The sequence below is a fragment of the Neovison vison genome, chromosome 1, assembly GCF_020171115.1.
Source record: "Neovison vison isolate M4711 chromosome 1, ASM_NN_V1, whole genome shotgun sequence".
Taxonomy (NCBI): Eukaryota; Metazoa; Chordata; class Mammalia; order Carnivora; family Mustelidae; genus Neogale; species Neogale vison.
The window spans coordinates 66,084,314-66,102,030 of NC_058091.1; the positions used below are offsets into that span (position 1 = coordinate 66,084,314).

At 35.1% G+C, this 17,717-nt stretch overlaps 1 protein-coding gene across 3 annotated transcripts in view; it reads left to right on the forward strand.

Annotated features, from left to right (window-relative positions):
• Positions 1–17,717, forward strand: part of AHI1 (Abelson helper integration site 1) — a 216,487-nt gene that overhangs the window by 3,997 nt on the left and 194,773 nt on the right. For 2 of the 3 annotated variants that reach the window (XM_044248265.1, XM_044248275.1), the window contains exons 3-7: positions 929–996; positions 2,566–2,690; positions 5,872–5,940; positions 7,664–8,223; positions 10,604–10,785. In XM_044248265.1, coding sequence (XP_044104200.1) covers positions 987–996; positions 2,566–2,690; positions 5,872–5,940; positions 7,664–8,223; positions 10,604–10,785 — 946 coding nt within the window. In that variant the 5' untranslated portion in view covers positions 929–986. The remainder of the gene's footprint in view (positions 1–928; positions 997–2,565; positions 2,691–5,871; positions 5,941–7,663; positions 8,224–10,603; positions 10,786–17,717) is intronic. The other variant, XM_044248284.1, reaches the window with a different exon arrangement.

Here is a 17,717-nt window from a genome sequence, read left to right on the forward strand (position 1 = left end):
GTCTTTACTGTGTGAATTTAGTTCTATTTATTTTGTCTGTGTACCAGAAAATTGTTATATGACTTAACCCATATAATTAGGTATATGTGTATAATCATTCTTACCTTTTTAGCCTTTTTTTCTCAGACGTTTCTTTCCAGAGTACCCAGATATTAGAGGAACCAGAACGTGGATCCCCAGGGATCTGGAGCTTTAACAGATAATTACTCAGCCAACTCAAATTATGTTTTTATTTTTTTTTTACAGTCTTCTGCTTTATTCTTAAAAATGTGTGAATATTGTGTTCTAATGTGGACATTAATATGTTTGTTTTGGACATACACCCTCATCTTTAAGTAAAATTGGAAATTCAGGAATACATATACTGAGTTTATCCCTGGTTTTGATATGTAATAATACACACCCATTATATTTGAGGAAGATAGTACAAATGCTTATGCTTAACCTTTTCTACTGCAACATTTTTAGTGGCAGGTACAAAAGTGTCTAAATGCATTGTCTGTGAATATGCTACCTACAAGCATATTTTACTAATTTAATAGTGTATGCTCTTGGGAAAGTCAATTCTTGGGTGGAATTTGTTTTCTTAAAAGTACATCAAAATGTTTATTTTTCACTTAAAACACTTTTTAAAGTACTTTAACATATTAAGTACATATTTATTGCCTTTCAAGATTTTTAAAAGTGTTTTGTTTCATATACATATTTTATTCAAATATGATCCAGTTTTCTTTACTTTTCTTCAGACTCTAAACTAATCATATGTACTTTAAGTCATATACATAAGACTGGATAAGAGAATTTAGCTTTATTGGTATAAACCTGATGAGGTAGTGGACAAATCATCACATAATCTTGTGTGAAAAATGTTTTGTAATTTTTTATTTGCAAATTCCCTACTACAAATAAATTCTCATTGTTTTAATAGGACCCTGATTGAGTCATTGCTTTACATTATAACTCAGTGCTCTCCATAAAGCTAAGAGATGCCCACTGGTAAGACTTTTATGAAATTTATATCTGCAATACATTTTATTTATTTACTTATTTTAAAGTTTGAATTATTTTAAGGGGTTCTTTGATCTATTAATGAATACATTAACCAAATACTACAATTAGATACTTAATAGTTTGATTTCAATTTCCTATTTATTTTATTTTATTATTTTTTTATGTTTTTTTAAATCAATTTTCTATTTATTTTATTTTCTTTGTTTTTTATATTTTTTATCAATTTTCTATTTAATGTTAGGTATTAAGGTTAGTATGTATTAGATGGCAGTTTGGGACTTCACTGGAGAAGGTAAATAATCATTACAACAATGGTGAGTTTTTATTCCTTATTATCAAAATGGACGGTTTACTCTAGAGCAGGTTTTAGCAACTTTTTCATAAAGGGAAAGCTAGTAAATATTTTAGGTTTATTCTCTGCTATAACTGCTCACCTGTGCCACTGAGGCATAAAAGCATCCATAAGAATTCTTAACAGAGTGGGCATAGCTGTGTTTCAGTAAACTTTTATGTATAAGAGTAGATGACTGCCCTGTAGGCCGTAATCTGCCATCTCCTGCTCTGGGGCAATCTTCCATTCGTTCAGCATTTATTCAGCATTAGGACATGTTTATTGAGTAAGTATGCTGTGCTAGAGCTCATGAAAATAGTAGGGATGGTAGCATAGCGTAGTGGGTGAGGCAGAGACAATGTAATTATTTGTGTAGATATGCAAATAATTATAGGGTTTCAAGCTGTGTTAGGTGCTGTGAAGAAAAAGAACAGTCTGCCATGTGAGGAATGGGGAAATTCAGATGAGATTGTCAGGAAGTGTTCTACTTTTAAGGCAACATTTGAACAGACAGCTTAAGACCAGATAGCTGAGAAGTTAGAGGAAGTTTACACCAGGTAGAAGCAGCTTGCTTATTCTGGTGGAGGAGTGAAAAGTGCAGAATGGCTAGAATGTAGGGATCTAAGGGGCTGTTTCTCTTGGTTTCAAGCTGTAGAGGTAGGCAGACCAGGAAATGAGAACCCTGTAGGGCGTGTGAAGGAATCATTTTTGTCCTAAGTGAAGTGGGAAACTGGCAAGGTCTTAAGCAAGGGAATAACATGATCTGACTTATGTTTTAAAGAAAAAAAATAACGTTTGGCTTTTTGTATTTATGGTATGCTGATTATTGCCTAGGCAACTGTTAGCCATTCTTCATGCAAATGATCTTTGATAGAGAATTATCCTGATTTTACAGATAACAAAGATGAAGTTTAGAGTCATTAAGTAACTTGCTTAAGGCCACCTAACAGTGGTAGATGCTATCATGAGTCACAAGTGGAAAGTTAACTTAGTAAAGGAAACTTTTAAAGGGAATAGCCCAAAAGGTAAGAGGGATTCAGGTGAGTGTGGTGTCACAAAGCCAAAAGAAAAGTTTTACAAAGGAACAACTGGTTAGTTCTAAGGTAGCTGAAGAACTCGTGCCGATATTTACAAGACTATATTCTTTAACATCTGCTAGCATATAGCAGATACCTGCTATCATAGAGTTGTTTAGAAAATGACAGGAGTCTTTATCTTTGCAGTGGAGAGTGAAGCCAAGGCAAAAACCAAAGTTCGCTTTGAGGAATTGCTTAAAACCCACAATGAGCTCACTGATGAAAGAAAAAAACTGAAGAAAAAAATGGGCAAATCTGGAGAAAAAATTGCAGTGAGTAATCGATCATTTGGTAATGATGACGTATATATCTGCATGAAATTATGATTTTGATATTAAAATTCTGAGGAACTTTGGAAATTGAAAATAGTATATCTATGTCATAGTCAATAGCACATGGTATAAAAAGCTTATGTTAGAATCTGTATGACTCTTGGGGTACTGAGTTCAATATTCAGTGCTGTGCTACCAAAATAATGTAGACAAAATGATGAGAGTGCTGAGAGAATGGGCAAACTCAAGTGGCCAACATAGTACACACTTTTAAAGAAAATGAAGGTTTTTTAATCCAGAATTGTGAAGAATTTAGGGAGTAATATGTTACTTCAGATATTCAGCGGCTTGTCTTTATTTAGACTGATTGATCTGATTCTACCCAGCAGAACCAGAAGTCACTGGAATCTGAAGGCAGTAATTATCCTTTTGTATTTGAGGTACACGTTCAAATGACAGTTTTTGGCAGCACAGTTGAAGAGATTAAAAATGCCGAACTCAATAGTACTAAACAGATCAACAATTGACTACAATCTGATTCCAGAATATTATAGAGTCTGTAATAGTATCCACAGTTAATGTACTATTCACTCTTCAGACCTGTCTTGCTATATTAGTTGGACCTTTTATTCCTTTGACCATAATCTGTTATGTACACACACACAGACACACACACACAGGCACAAATAACTTCATGCATGTTCTGGTAATTGGTACATAGTATTTCTTTGGCTAGAGTTTTATGAGTTATGTATAGCTTATATTTTACTTGTTGCAGATTTTACCCTATTCTGAATTTTGCCATGTGACCTCTTCATTCTAATATTCTCTCTGGCAGCCACCAACATGATAGTATATATGCTCAAGTGAGACAAAAATAAGTACTAACCCTGGCCAGAATCCAGCTGCACACATGTGAGAGGTTTGTAGTACAGCTGTTTACTGTTGCGTACCAATTTAGAACTCCTGGTGGAATCGGGCAGATTAGGTCTTCCTTGGTGGATGCTGCGCATTTGTATGATGCGTTTCTCCCGGTGGTACTTGTATGAGTATGATAGGGAGTAGTGGGATAGGGAGGATGGAACATTGCATACTGGCATATGCCCTTGCCTTGGGTAGGTGGTATACATTGGACAAAAACAGAAAAAATCATGGAAACAAAAGTATATATTTAAGGACTCAGTCAAAGTAGAACCTCATGTTTTCTCTTACTGGGCTTTCTGTGGACTTCGTGAGCATGAACTAGATGCTGTTTAGGCCAGGAATGCTCAGTTGAATGAATAACCAAAAAATGGACAGAGGAGATGTCCATTTAGCTATTGTCCAGTTAGATGTTGGGAACACACAAATGTGAGGTGACTAAAGATAATCTACCTCACCTCTTTTGGTACCTAGTAGGCCATTCAGATGCCACCTTTATCAGAGATGAGTATCCTAAGAAAAAATAGGAAGAGATTTTTTAGCTCAAAAGAAGGGGACTATTCCTGGAAAACTTAGAGGAAAACAAAATATTTTTGAAATGATTTACTTTAGGAAATAAAGTTAAACAGTGCTTCCTATCTTTCAAGCACTTCTAAACATATTATGTATATTCACTAGTTTTTAATAACATGAAATGATGAGGTTTTATTCCATTTTAAATTAAGGAAACTGGATCACAGAGAGGTTGAATTTGCATAGTTGGTGGCAGAACCAGAATTCAAACTCTAACAGTCTGGCTACAGAGCCCACTCTCTTAACCATAACCCAGTAGAACCTCTTCGAATAACATATGAAGAGATGGGACCTCATCAGAACAAAAACATGTACAGAACAGGCAGGCTGAGATTGGAAGGGAAGCTGGCTGAAATAAGAAAAGGAAGCAAGGAAAAGGCTGTACTAAGAGAATTCACAATAATGCAGATTCACATTATTTTTCAGTAATCTGTTAGGCACTGTGATAAGAATTTTGCAAATGTTGTTTCCGATTCTCATGTTAATCATGAAACATAGGTAGTGGGACTCTTATTTTGCATGAGAGGTTTTGTAAACATCAGAACATAAAAACCACTTTAGCAAAGATGTTAAATGTTTTGCTAGAGCCTTAAAGCCAGCAGTAGAGTAAGGGGGATTTAAAATTATAGTCTCTCCATGTTCTGCCTTTAGTTGCTTTTTAAAAACTGTGTCTTCAGCCTAAAACAGTAGAATTGGTACCATGGAAAAATCTAATTAGTGATAAGGAAAATAAATTTGAGGCATTCTCTCATGAGAAGAAATTTTTTAAAATGTCAGGTGTTTAGCTTGCAACATTGACAGATCAAACAAAATGACATAAAGTTTAAAAGTTGGCAAAAATATATACAAATCTAAAAAGAAACAGAATTTTCTCAATTATGAATTTATTGAAGAAACAAAAAGCTTAAATAAATATGAACAAAAGAAATTTAACCATATGTTGAGAAAATATTTGTCTCAGCCAAAATAGGTTTTCTCCCTAAGAACTCAAGAATAGCATTGGGGCTCCTGGGTGGCTCCGTCAGTTGAGGTCCAACTTTTTGGTTTTGGCTCAGATCATGATCTCAGGGTCATGAGCTCCATATCAAGTCCTATGTGGGGCATGGAGTCTGCTTAAGAGTCTCTCTCTCCCCAATGCCCCCTCATGCACGCACACATTCTCTCTTTCAAATAAACTAATATATTAATTAATTTTTTAAAATATCTTAAAAATCGGCTATAAGTCAGCATCAGTAAATCAGTACAAATAAGGGGAATGAAAACCATATGATTGTATAAAAGTAAGGGGAAAAGCTGTAATATATTACTTAGAAAGAGGATACTAGTGATTTTTGAAAAAATAATTTGATGTTCATGTAAGTGATAATTATGTACCTTCTGAGGTGCATACACATGGCTTATTGTGTATGATTTCAGGAGCTTCCAGGACCCCCTTTGAGAACGGAGGGTAGTCCCCTGATGACCTAAAGATACCTCACCAATAAGTACTTCCTTCAAAATCAGGATCCATAAGGAAAGATCTCTTTATCTCAAGAATATAATTAATATTCTTGAAGTTTTAGTAAATATAATTAGACAAGAAATGTAAATAGCATTATCATAGCTTTTCTTCACCTAATATTTGTCTCTACTACATGCCGGGGACTATGCTAAGTGCTCTGCGCACTTACTTCACCTTATCTCGCAGGAATCCTGTCACGTGAGTATACATCGGAGAACAGAGAGATTAAGGAACTTACCCAAGATCTTACAACTAGTAAGTAGTGAATCCAGATCCTTATGACTCTGGAGCATATATTCATGACAGCTGAATGGTATGGCTTCCTTGATAAACCAGTGAGGAGGGCAAGGACTTATACTTGATATTCCAAATAGTAATGTTATCTGTGCCAATCAATTGAAAGTGAACAAGTATATAAAAATCATTTGTTATAGCCTAGAAACACATCTGAAAATACTGCAGAACAGAAAAATTAATAAGCATTTCATATACAGAAACTATAAAAGCCTTACAAGATCTTAAAAATAAATTTTCTAAAAATACAGATTCTTATATTAAAAACCTGTGGTTTTTTATTAGTAGATATTTCAGAAAGCTTGCACTTTATGTATGCTAGTTGTTTTAAGCTTAACCCAATAGTAGCAGTCTCCAGTGGACCATTTATTTATTTATTTATTTATATTGGGGGGTTCTGTAACAAATTACCTATTTATTTATTTATTTATTTATTTATTTTAATTAGCATGTAATATGTTATTTGCTTCAGGGGTATAGGTCTGTGAACCATAAGTCTTACAGAATTCACAGCACTTACCATAGCACATACCCTTCCCAATGTCCATCACCGAGCTACCCAATCCCTTTCACCCTCCCCTTCCCTCCAGCAGCCCTCAGTTTGTTTCCTGAAATTAAGAGTCTCTTATGGGAGACTCCCTCTTTGGTTTTGTTTTGCTTCATTTTCCCTCCATTCCCCTATTATGCTCTGTCTTGTCTTTCAAATTCATCATATCAGTGAGATCATATGATAATTGTCTTTCTCTGACTGACTAATTTTGCTTAGCTTAATACTCTCTAGTTCTATCCATGTCGTTGCAAATGGCAAAATTTCGGGTTTTTTGATGCTTCATAGTATTCCATTGTATGTATATACCACATCTTCTTTATCCTTTCATCTGTTGATGGACATCTGGGCTCTTTCCATAGTTTGGCTATTGTGGACATTGCTGCTATAAACATTTGGGTGTGCATGACCCTTCAGATCACTACATTTCTATCTTTAGGGTCATTACCCAGTAGTGCAGTGCTGGGTTGTAGGGTAGCTCTATTTTCGACTTTTTGAGGAACCTCCATACTGTGTTCCAGAGTGGCTGCATCTAGCCTTTTTTATTAAAAAATCTCATTTAAAATAATTTTGATTAGAGAAATATATACTGGTGTGTTTATTCTGTCATTTGACCTAACTTGATAATATTTAATATTGGACAGCATTTTCAATGATGTATTTGGATTAATTGTAGGGTAATTCTAAATTACAGACTTTTGATTTTACAGTATAATTATGAGCAAAATGAATGACCTGGGTGTGTTTTCTGTTGGGAAACCTGAAATGCTTTAACTCTGTGGCTCTTTTAGCAATTTCTCAAATATCTTATAATTATAGTATGGATCATTCTGCCAAAGAGAAAATTAACATTTGAGATGTGAGCAATTTATTCACTTCTGAAAAGTCATTAAGTATTTTTCTCCATGTTAATTATCTCATTTAATCTGAGATTACTCTCAGAAATTATGAGTCTAATGCCAAGAGCATAAACTAGGCCTGTGCTAATGAGATGGTCTAGAATGCAATCAGTGTGTTCAAGTAAAAAAAATGAAATTATTTTCCCAATATTACACTGAACACTGATCATTGTGCTTTATCTTTATGTCACTGAATTGCACTTGGCTGAAACTTTGTTACTGTGCCTTCTTTTCCTAGCTTGACACTGTTAGAAGCAATCTTCTGAAAAGTAAAGAAACTAGAAGTGATGATGTAAGTCCTACGAACATTAACAACTCAGAGGAGAGCATGCAGGTCACTAAAAGCAAACTAAGGAATCCTCAGTCAACACCTGAAAATCCAGATGATGTTAGTGTAGAGGAAGAAAAGCACGGAAAGACAAGTAAAAAGGTGGTGAAAACAGTATTCGAGATGACTGCACAAGGAATGGAACTGGAAATTCCTGTGAAGAAGGTGGATTCCACACATCAGAAAGCACGGACCAGGCCACAGCCAGGTGTTGCTCATCAGAAGAGCGAGAAGGCAGATGAAGAAAGAGAAAACAGTAATTTAGATGAGGAGGAAGAACTGTTGCAAATGTACCAACTCCAAGTAGCTGAAGAAATGGCGAAGGAGATTAAGAAGAAAATAAGAAAGAAACTCAAAGAACAGTTGACTTACTTTCCCTCAGATCCCTCATTGCATGATGGCAAACTGAACAGTGAGAAAAAACTAAAGAAAAAAAAGAAAGGTTCAATGTCGTCTAAAGCTGAAACAAGGTACTTTGCATTGACAGATATAAAATGTCCTCTAGTATTCTCAGCTTTTGAGTGATACCTGTAGTTACACTAAGAAAATTCTTAATCTTTCATGTGGATACATTACCAGTACAATAATAAGTTACACTTTCCATAGCACCTTAATATGTGCTAACTGCTTTATAAGAATTAACTTACTGATGCCTTGTAACAACCTTACGAGGAATAGTAACACTATCACCCTATTTTGCAGATAAGGAAACTTGAAAAAGTTTTAAGTCACAGAACCAGTATGAAGCTAAGCCAAAACCTTAGCAGTCTTGTTCTAAAGTCTCTACCCTTTAATATTTACATCTGCTTGTTAAATAATAGAAACCCAATTTCTCTCCCTTTTTGGAGTTACAAATGCTTATTTGGAAAAATGAATATAGTGTTTTTCTTTATTATACAAATGATATTTGCTTATTGTAGAACATACAGTAAAGACACAAAGAAGGTGAAAGTAACCTAACCATCTAAAGGTGATCATTATAAGCAACTTAGCATACTTATTTTTATCTATATATGGTGCTTATACATATATGTTTGCATTTGGGGTGTGAGTGCTTCTGTGATCGTATTTATATTTATATGTCTCTCTTTGGGGGAAACGAGATAAAAAAATACCTTTTAACTACTTAGCTTTGTTTTCTGCAGTCCACATCTACATAATCAACTTGAATTGGGAACATTCTGTATTTGATTTTGCCCTGGCCTTCAGGGACAGTTTTTGCTAACATCCTCATCCAAAAATAATTCCCTTCTTACCACAAGCTAGATAACTAGTGGTAACAAAAGGAGAGCAAAAAAGAGTTGCTAGGTGAACATGTTACTATATATATTAACTATCTGTTGCTGCACAAAAAGACTACTCTAGAACTTAGCAGAACAACAAACATTTATTGTCTCGGTTTCTGTGGATCAGGAATCTGAGCGTGGCTTAAGTGGGTACCGCTGACTCAGGATCTCTCATGGCCTACAGTCAGGATGTCAGCTGGGGGTGCAGTCATCTTAAGGGTTGGCTGGAGTAGGATCTGCAAGTGACAGAGCTGTTGGAAGGCTTGGAATATCCACTTCTAAGTTCACTCATGTGGTACTTGGCACAGAGACATTGATTGACTGATTTGGCCAGAGACATTGATTCCTTGCCACATGGGTCTCTCCATGTGGGCTACTCACAACATGGCCACTTGCTTCCCCAGGGCAAGGGCGTTGAGAGAGAGTCATAGTATTTATGGAATCTAATCTTTAATCTTGGTTTCAAAGTGGCATCCATTACGTTTGCCATATATTGTCTATTAGAAGTGGGTCACTAGGTCCAGCCCACAATCAAGGGAAGGGACTCAACAAATATATTAAGAGCAGAGCAGGAGGCAAGGATCATTGAGGGCCATCTTAGGGGCTACTTGCCACAGTATACCATCAGTCTTTCTTACAGCTACTGTATCTATTATGAACTTGTAAGCCATACTTACTATTACATGTGAGTTCATGAATTTTAAATAAAACCACGGGTTACGTGACCATGGCATGCAAAAGCTAGTTCTCTTTAATAGTATTTGGTGAGGTAATAAAACAGTATGGCTTTCTGGAATGATTATTTTGAAATATTTCTCTCATCCTTTTATTTCTCAACCTCTTTTTTAAAAATATGACTATATTGGAAGTCAGTTTTTTATTATTCAGGTGCAGATTTTTTACTTGATAAATTACTGGTTTTTCTCTACAATGAGTATAACTCTAGGCTGCTACTCCTTAGCATTTATTAGTTCCCATGATAACACATTTTCATTTTAATAATGGCCTTCTGAAAATGTGGTAGCACACCAACCCCTGGAAAAGATAATTAATTGTTATCTAGAAATCAAAAGTTGAATATCTGAAGCCTCTTGAAAGCAGAACAAACTTAGATCACTTTTTTTTTTTTTTTTTGCTTTTAAATAAGGTAATTTAGAAATTTGTTCCTTAATCATTGACTTGGCAACACGGTGAGGATGCTTTCATCAGTCCTATAGAAAAACAGATTTACTGCTCATAAAATATATAACTTCATCTTTTCTGGGATTTTAGAGCTCAAGTTTAATTTGGCTCAGGTGTATATAACTCATTACCAAATATAAAATAATAGGTATTATTTTATATAGGTAATATATATTTAATATATATTTAATATATTTAATAGGTAATACCTATTTTATATTTGACAGTTCACCATTTTAATGCATAGTCTAATATATGTATCCCCTAGCAGGAAAGAATACTGATTTTAGGATTATCCTTGACTCTGTTCACTGTTCAGTTTGCTGCATCATTAAGAAGAAGAATATATTTGTAATGGCTTATACTTGGTTTGTATTTGCAGTACATTGACCATCTCTGATGACACAGCTGAAAGTGAACAAAAGAAAGCATCTCCAGTTAGAACAGTTACTTCAGATTCTCATCAAGATGAGAAAATAAGCTCAGTGGAAGACAATGTAGAAGACAGCATTCAAGATGACACAAAATCCAAACCAAAAAAAAAGAAAAAGAAGGCTAAAACAGGTCTGTTATCCAAATTAAATGAAAAATGTGCCTCGTAGAAATAAGTTGATTCTAGGACTTTGAGTCCTTAAAACTAAAGATCTATTCCCAAAGACTATAATTTAAAAAATCCAGTATAGACTGCAGTTGACCCTTGAACAACATGGGTTTGAACTGTGCAATGCAGGTTCACTTACACTGATTTTTTTTTATAAAAAAGTAAAGTTCTATAAATGTATTTTTTTTTCCTTATGACTTCCTTACAGCATTTTCTTTTCTCTGGCTTGCTTATTTTAAGAATATAATATATGATACATGTAACATGTAAAATGTATGTTAATTGACTGTTTATGTTATCAGTAAGGCTTCTGGCCAGCAGAAGGATATTAGTCTTGGGCAAGTCAGAGATTAAGCACAGGTTTGCAAATGCACAGGGGGTTGGCACCCCTAACCCTGGCATTGTTCAAGGGCCACCTGTATGTGGCACTTGTTCTTGGATTCATGTATGTTAAAACATTTATTTATTTGTAACTGTGGGTCTCTCTGGTCAGTCAATATTATGTAAGTCATCTCTAATTCTTGACTTAATTTAATTGAACCCTAGAATGACATTAACTTTGTTGCTGTTGTGGCACAGATTTCTTTATACTATTGAGTTTCAAACCCCTAAATAATTCAGACTCATATTTATTGAAAGTGTTAAGTGGTCAGCAGTTAATAAACATTTCACATGTTAAGGCTGCAACCCTCTGTCACATGTGATTGTCTTCCCATGTCCTCAGCCTGATTCAGTTTTTTTCCTTCCCACTTTTCCGTCCCACCCTCTTGCTTCGTGTCTTCTTCTTTACTCATTTTCTTTCTTTCCTTTTATTTTTCTTTACTTGTTATTGCCTTTTTCCTACTTCTTATATTTTTTTTTTCCTTTTCAATTTCCATTTAATTGGCCAAAAATGGGGACCAAAGTAGGCAGTTTTAGAATTTATGGTAGTTATTGATTGGATATGCAATTGATGATGCTTTGTGGTTCCTGTGAGTACATTTGGAAAACCTTTGTTAAAGTATGATACACACATAGAAAAGTGTTCATGTTACAAGTAAACGGCTTAGTGGATTTTCACAAACTGAACAAGCCTATAAAATCATCATCCAAATCTAGAAAAAACACTGTTAGCACCAGAAACCCTGTAAGTCCCTTCCCTTTCATTGCCCGTCAGGAGTAGATGTTATCCTGACATCTAACACAGTTTATTTCTGCCTGGTTTTCTACTTTGATGTGAATAGAATTAGAAATACTGTGCTCTTTGTGCCTGACTTCTTTCACTGAAAATTATTTTTGTGAGATGTAGACTGTGTTGCTTGTGGTTGAGCTTATTCATTATCAGTTCTGCTTTTGCACTGTATAGATATCCATTGTGGGGCTATACTGCAGTAATTTACCAATTGTACTGATGGACATTTTTGCTGTTTAGTTTTAGGTAGTTACAAATAAAGCTGTAATATTCTAGCCATGTCTTCTGGCAAGCATATATATACATTTGGGGGACATCTTTTTTTTTTTAAAAGCATAGTGTTATTTATTTATGGAGTTCCTATGTCTTTCAGAACTGCTCACTGGTAGGAAACGCTACTCGGAAACATGGCTGTGATCCTTTAAATCTAGCATCTAAAGAAAAACTGAAAAAGTATTCCTCATTGCTTTCTAATATATTTATTTTGTTGAGCATCTTGTTAGGAGAAGGTCACTGTCAGAGATTATGAATATTTTTCACTTTAATAAATACTTCCCATTTTCCAGAGTTGGTTTACAAACTGATGACACTAGCAGTATTTGAGAACTTCTAGTGCTCTACATCTTCACTAACATTTATATTCTCAGTATTTAAAAATTTTAGCCATTCATAATGTATAATGATATTTCGGTTTTACTTTAAACTTGGTAACTAATGAAGTTGAGAATCTTCTTTATGTTTGTTGCGTACTTGGATTTCTTTATTTATACGCTTGTTTAAGTCTTTTGTGTATACTTTTAAGAAATGGAATTGTTTGCCTTTTATAATTTGTGAGAATTTTTTTGAATTTTTAATTTTTTTATTAACATATAATGTATTATTAGCTCCAGGGGTACAGGTCTGTGAATCGCCAGGTTTACACACTTTTCAGCACTCACCATAGCACATTCCTTCCCCAATGTCCATAACCGGACCACCCTCTCCCTACCCCCCTCCCCCTGGCAGCCCTAGATTGTTTTGTGAGATTCAGAGTCTCTTATGGTTTGTCTCCCTCCCGATCCCATCTTGTTTCATTTATTCTTTTCCTACCCCCCAAACCCCCCACATTGCCTCTCAACTTCCTCATATCAGGGAGAGCATATGATAATTATCTTTCTCTGTGTGACTTATTTCGCTCAACATAATACCCTCTAGTTCCATCCACATCATCGCAAATGGCAAGATTTCATTTCTTTTGATGGCTGCATAGTATTCTATTCCATTGTGTGTATGTGTGTGTGTTTATATATATATGTGTATATATATATATATATACCACTTCTTCTTTATCCATTCATCTGTTGATGGACATCTAGGTTCTTTCCGTAGTTTGCTTATTGTGGACATTGCTGCTATAAACATTCGGGTACATGTGCCCCTTCGGATCACTACATTTGTATCTTTAGGGTAAATACCCACTGGTGCGATTGCTGGGTCATAGGGTAGCTCTATTTTCAACTTTTTGAGGAACCTTCATACTGTTTTCCAGAGTGGTTGTACCAGCTTGCATTCCCACCAACAGTGTAGGAGGGTTCCCCTTTGTCCGCATCCTCACCAGCATCTGTCATTTCTTGACTTATTAATTTTAGCCATTCTGACTGGTGTGAGGTGGTATCTCATTGTGGTTTTGATTTGTGTTTCCCTGATGCTGAGTGATGTTGAGCACTTTTTCATGTGTCTGTTGGCCATCTGGATGTCTTCTTTGCAGAAATGTCTGTTCATGTCCTCTGCCCATTTCTTGATTGGATTATTTGTTCTTTGGGTGTTGAGTTTGATAAGTTTTTTATAGATTCTGATACTAGCCCTTTATCTGATATGTCGTATGCAACTATCTTCTCCCATTCTGTCAGTTGTCTTTTAATTTTGTTAACTGTTTCCTTTGCTGTGCAGAGGCTTTTGATCTTGATGAAATTTGTGAGAATATTTTATGTAGCTAGACATAAGTCTTTTCTTGGGTACACACACACACACACATACACACACACACTGCAGACATCTTCCCAGTCTGGATTTTACTATTCTCTTATTGGTATCTTTTGAAATACAGAATTCTAAAATTTGATATAGCCCAATTTATCCATTTTTTCCTTTGATGGTAAGTGCTTTCTGTGTATAAGAAATCTTTCCCAAGTCCTGAAGATGTTTTTGTATTTATTCTTTTCTAAAAGTTTTTTGTTTGCTTTTCATATTTAGCTCTGTAGGTCATCTGGAATTGGTTCTTGAATATGGTGAGAGGTAGTGGTTAAGGCCCATTTTTTTCCTGTGTGAATATATAATTGACCTAATACCATATATGGAAGAGAGCATCTTTTTTCCTCTGTATTGCAGTGTCACCATTATCCTAAATAACATGGCTGTGGGACTGGATCACTTTCTATTCTGTTACATTACACTGTTTGTACCAACACAACTATTCAGTTGTGTAAGTACTCTAACAGCTTTTTTTTCTTTAGCATTACCTGGGCTATTCTTTTGCCCTTTGCATTTCTATATGAATTTTAGAAGCAGCTTCTTAATTCTCCCTCTTCCTCCCCCACCCCCAGCATTATTTTTATCCAGGTAGGGTGAATCTGAAGAGATTCACAATTTAACATCATTCTAGATAGAGTTGACATCTTTACAAAGTATTAATACTTGCCATCCATGAAATTGGTATGTACCTCCATATTTATATCTACAGTTTATCTTGGTAATATTGTAAGTTTTGGTAGAGTCTGTCTTTAGATGTATTTCTTGGTATTTGATGTTTCTTAATGCTGTTATAAATGGCATTTTTTAATGGCATTGTTTTTTAAATTTTTGTTTTCTCTTTGTTGCTGGTATGTGTGTGTGTGTGTGTACATGCATAAAAAATATATGCAGTAGTTGGTACAGCCACTTTGGAGAACAGTGTGAAGATTCCTCAAGAAATTAAAAATAGAGCTTCCCTATGACTCTGCAATTACACTACTGGGTATTTACCCCAAAGATACAGATGTAGTGAAAAGAAGGGCCATCTGTACCCCAATGTTTATAGCAGCAATGGCCACGGTCACCAAACTGTGGAAAGAATCAAGATGCCCTTCAACGGATGAATGGATAAGGAAGATGTGGTCCATATACACTATGGAGTATTATGCCTCCATCAGAAAGAATGAATACCCAACTTTTGTAGCAACATGGATGGGACTGGAAGAGATTATGCTGAGTGAAATAAGTCAAGCAGAGAGAGTCAATTATCATATGGTTTCACTTATTTGTGGAGCATAACAAATAACATGGAAGACATGGGGAAATGGAGAGGAGAAGGGAGTTGATGGTAATTGGAGGCGGAGGTGAACCATGAGAGACTATGGACCCTGAAAAACAACCTGAGGGTTTTGAAGGGGCGGGGGGTGGGAGGTTGGGGGAGCCAGGTGGTAGGTATTAAGGAGGGTACGTATTGCATGGAGCACTGGGTATGGTGCAAAAACAATGAATACTGTCATGCTGAAAAGATATTAAAAAAAATAATTTAAAAAATATGCAGTGAGAAATATAATTTGTTTTTAAAAAGTTAATATTGTATCCAGTGTTTTTGCTAAATTTATTACTTCTAAGTGTATATCCATGGATTGTTTTGAATTTTCAACATACACAATCATATCACCTGTTAATAATGATTGTTTCATTGTGCCTTTTTCAGTCCTTATATCTTACTTCTTTTTCTTGCCTTGATACACTGGCTAGGAATTTCATTACAGTGTTAAAGACCTTGGAGAAAAGCTTCCGTTAATTCACCACTTGGTGTAATGTTTGCTCTGGAATTTCTTGTAAAATACTCCTTATCAAGTTAATGAGTTACCTTGTATTCTAATTGGCTAATGGTTTTTTTTAAAATCATGAATAAATACTGAATTTTACCAGGTGCTTTTTCTGTATCTTTCAACTTGGTCATACAAATTTTCACCAGTTTTTCTGTTAATGTAGTCAATTGTTATTCGAATATTAAGCCATCTTTGTGTTCCTGGGGTTAGAGGGACCTGCAGCTGCAGCTTAGTTACAGTGTATTGTGTGTGTGTGTGTGTGTGTGTGTGTGTATTTTAATCTGTTATTGGATTTGTTTTGCTGATGCTTTGTTTAGAATATTTGTATCCGATCATGAGAGAGAATAGTTTATACAATTCTTTCTGGAAATATCCAGTTTTTGATAGCAAGGTTTTGATAATCTCAAAAAATTTGGGAGATGTTTCATATTTTTCAATTCTCTGGAAGCATTTATATAAATTGGTGTTATTTCTTCCATAAATGTTTGGAACAATTTACTAATGGAGACTTTTAAGCCAAGGTTCTTTGTGGGAAGAATTTTAAATCAGATTTAGTTTCTTTAATAAATATCACTCTTCACATACTGTTTTTTCTGTCAACTTTGAGAGACTATTTCTTGAGGAATTTGTTCATTTAATCTAAATTTTCAAATTTTGTCGGTCTGTGGCATCTGAAAGGGTGTCCCTTGATATTGGTAATTTGTTTTTCCTAGATTTCTTGATCAGTCTCAAGATTTTCAGTTTTCAAAGAAATCAGCCATTGGATTTGATTTTATCTGTTGTTCATTTGTGTACTATTTTGGTTATTTTATTTGTATTAGTTTCTTCATTCTCTTTTCTTTGATTTGCTGTTTTTAACTTTGTAAGATAGATTTTATAAGATTTCAGTCTTTATATATATTTATACTTTAACTTTTTCACCTAAATACTACTTTAGCTGCATCCCACAAATTTGTTATAATATCTTCATTGTTGTTCAATAATTTCCATTTTAATTTCTCCTTCGATCACCTATTTTTAGAAGTATATTGTTTCATCTCAGCCAGCAGGTGATTTTCTAATTCCTTTTTGGTTTTAGTTTGTATCTGCCATTGTTATCAGAGGACATATTGTTGAATGATTTCAGTCTTTTGAATTTATTGAGGCTTTCTTTATGACCAGCTTATGGTCGATTTGCTAAATATTTCATGTGCATTTAAAAAGAGTGTGAATTCTGGTGTCATTGGGTGCAGTGTCCAGTTTACGTCAGATCAAGTTTATTGTGTTCAGCTCATCTTCCTGATTTTTTTTTTTAAGATTTTATTTATTTATTTGATATAGAGAGACACAGCGAGAAAGGGAACACAGGTAGGGGGAGTGAGAGAGGCAGAAGCAGGCTTCCCACTGAGCAGGGAGCCTGATGCGGGGCTCATTCCCAAAAGCCCAGGATCATGACCTGAGCTGAAGGTGGATGCTTAATGACTGAGCCACCCAGATGGCCCTCATCTTCCTGTTTTTTTGGCTATTTATTCTATCCATTTGTTGTGGCAGGTATTAAAATTTGCACTGTGATTTGAGGTTTCTTTGTTTTTTCTTTATTTCTGTTAGGGTTGTTTTTTTTCCCTTTATGTATTTTGAAGTTATGTTATATCTTCTTGTCAGATTGACACTTCCAAGTTGTCTTAATCATTGTAACAAAATATCATAGACTGGATGGCTTAAACAATAAATAGTTATTTGTTCAGTCTGGAGCCTGGAAAGTCCAAGATCAAGGCACCCACAGATTTGGTGTCTGGTGAGGACCCACTTCTTGGTTGTAGACTGATGCCTTTTTACTGTAACCTCACATAGCAGGGTAGCCCATCCATGAGGGCTGTACCCTCATGACCTAATCACCTCCCAAAGTCCCCACCTGTTAGTA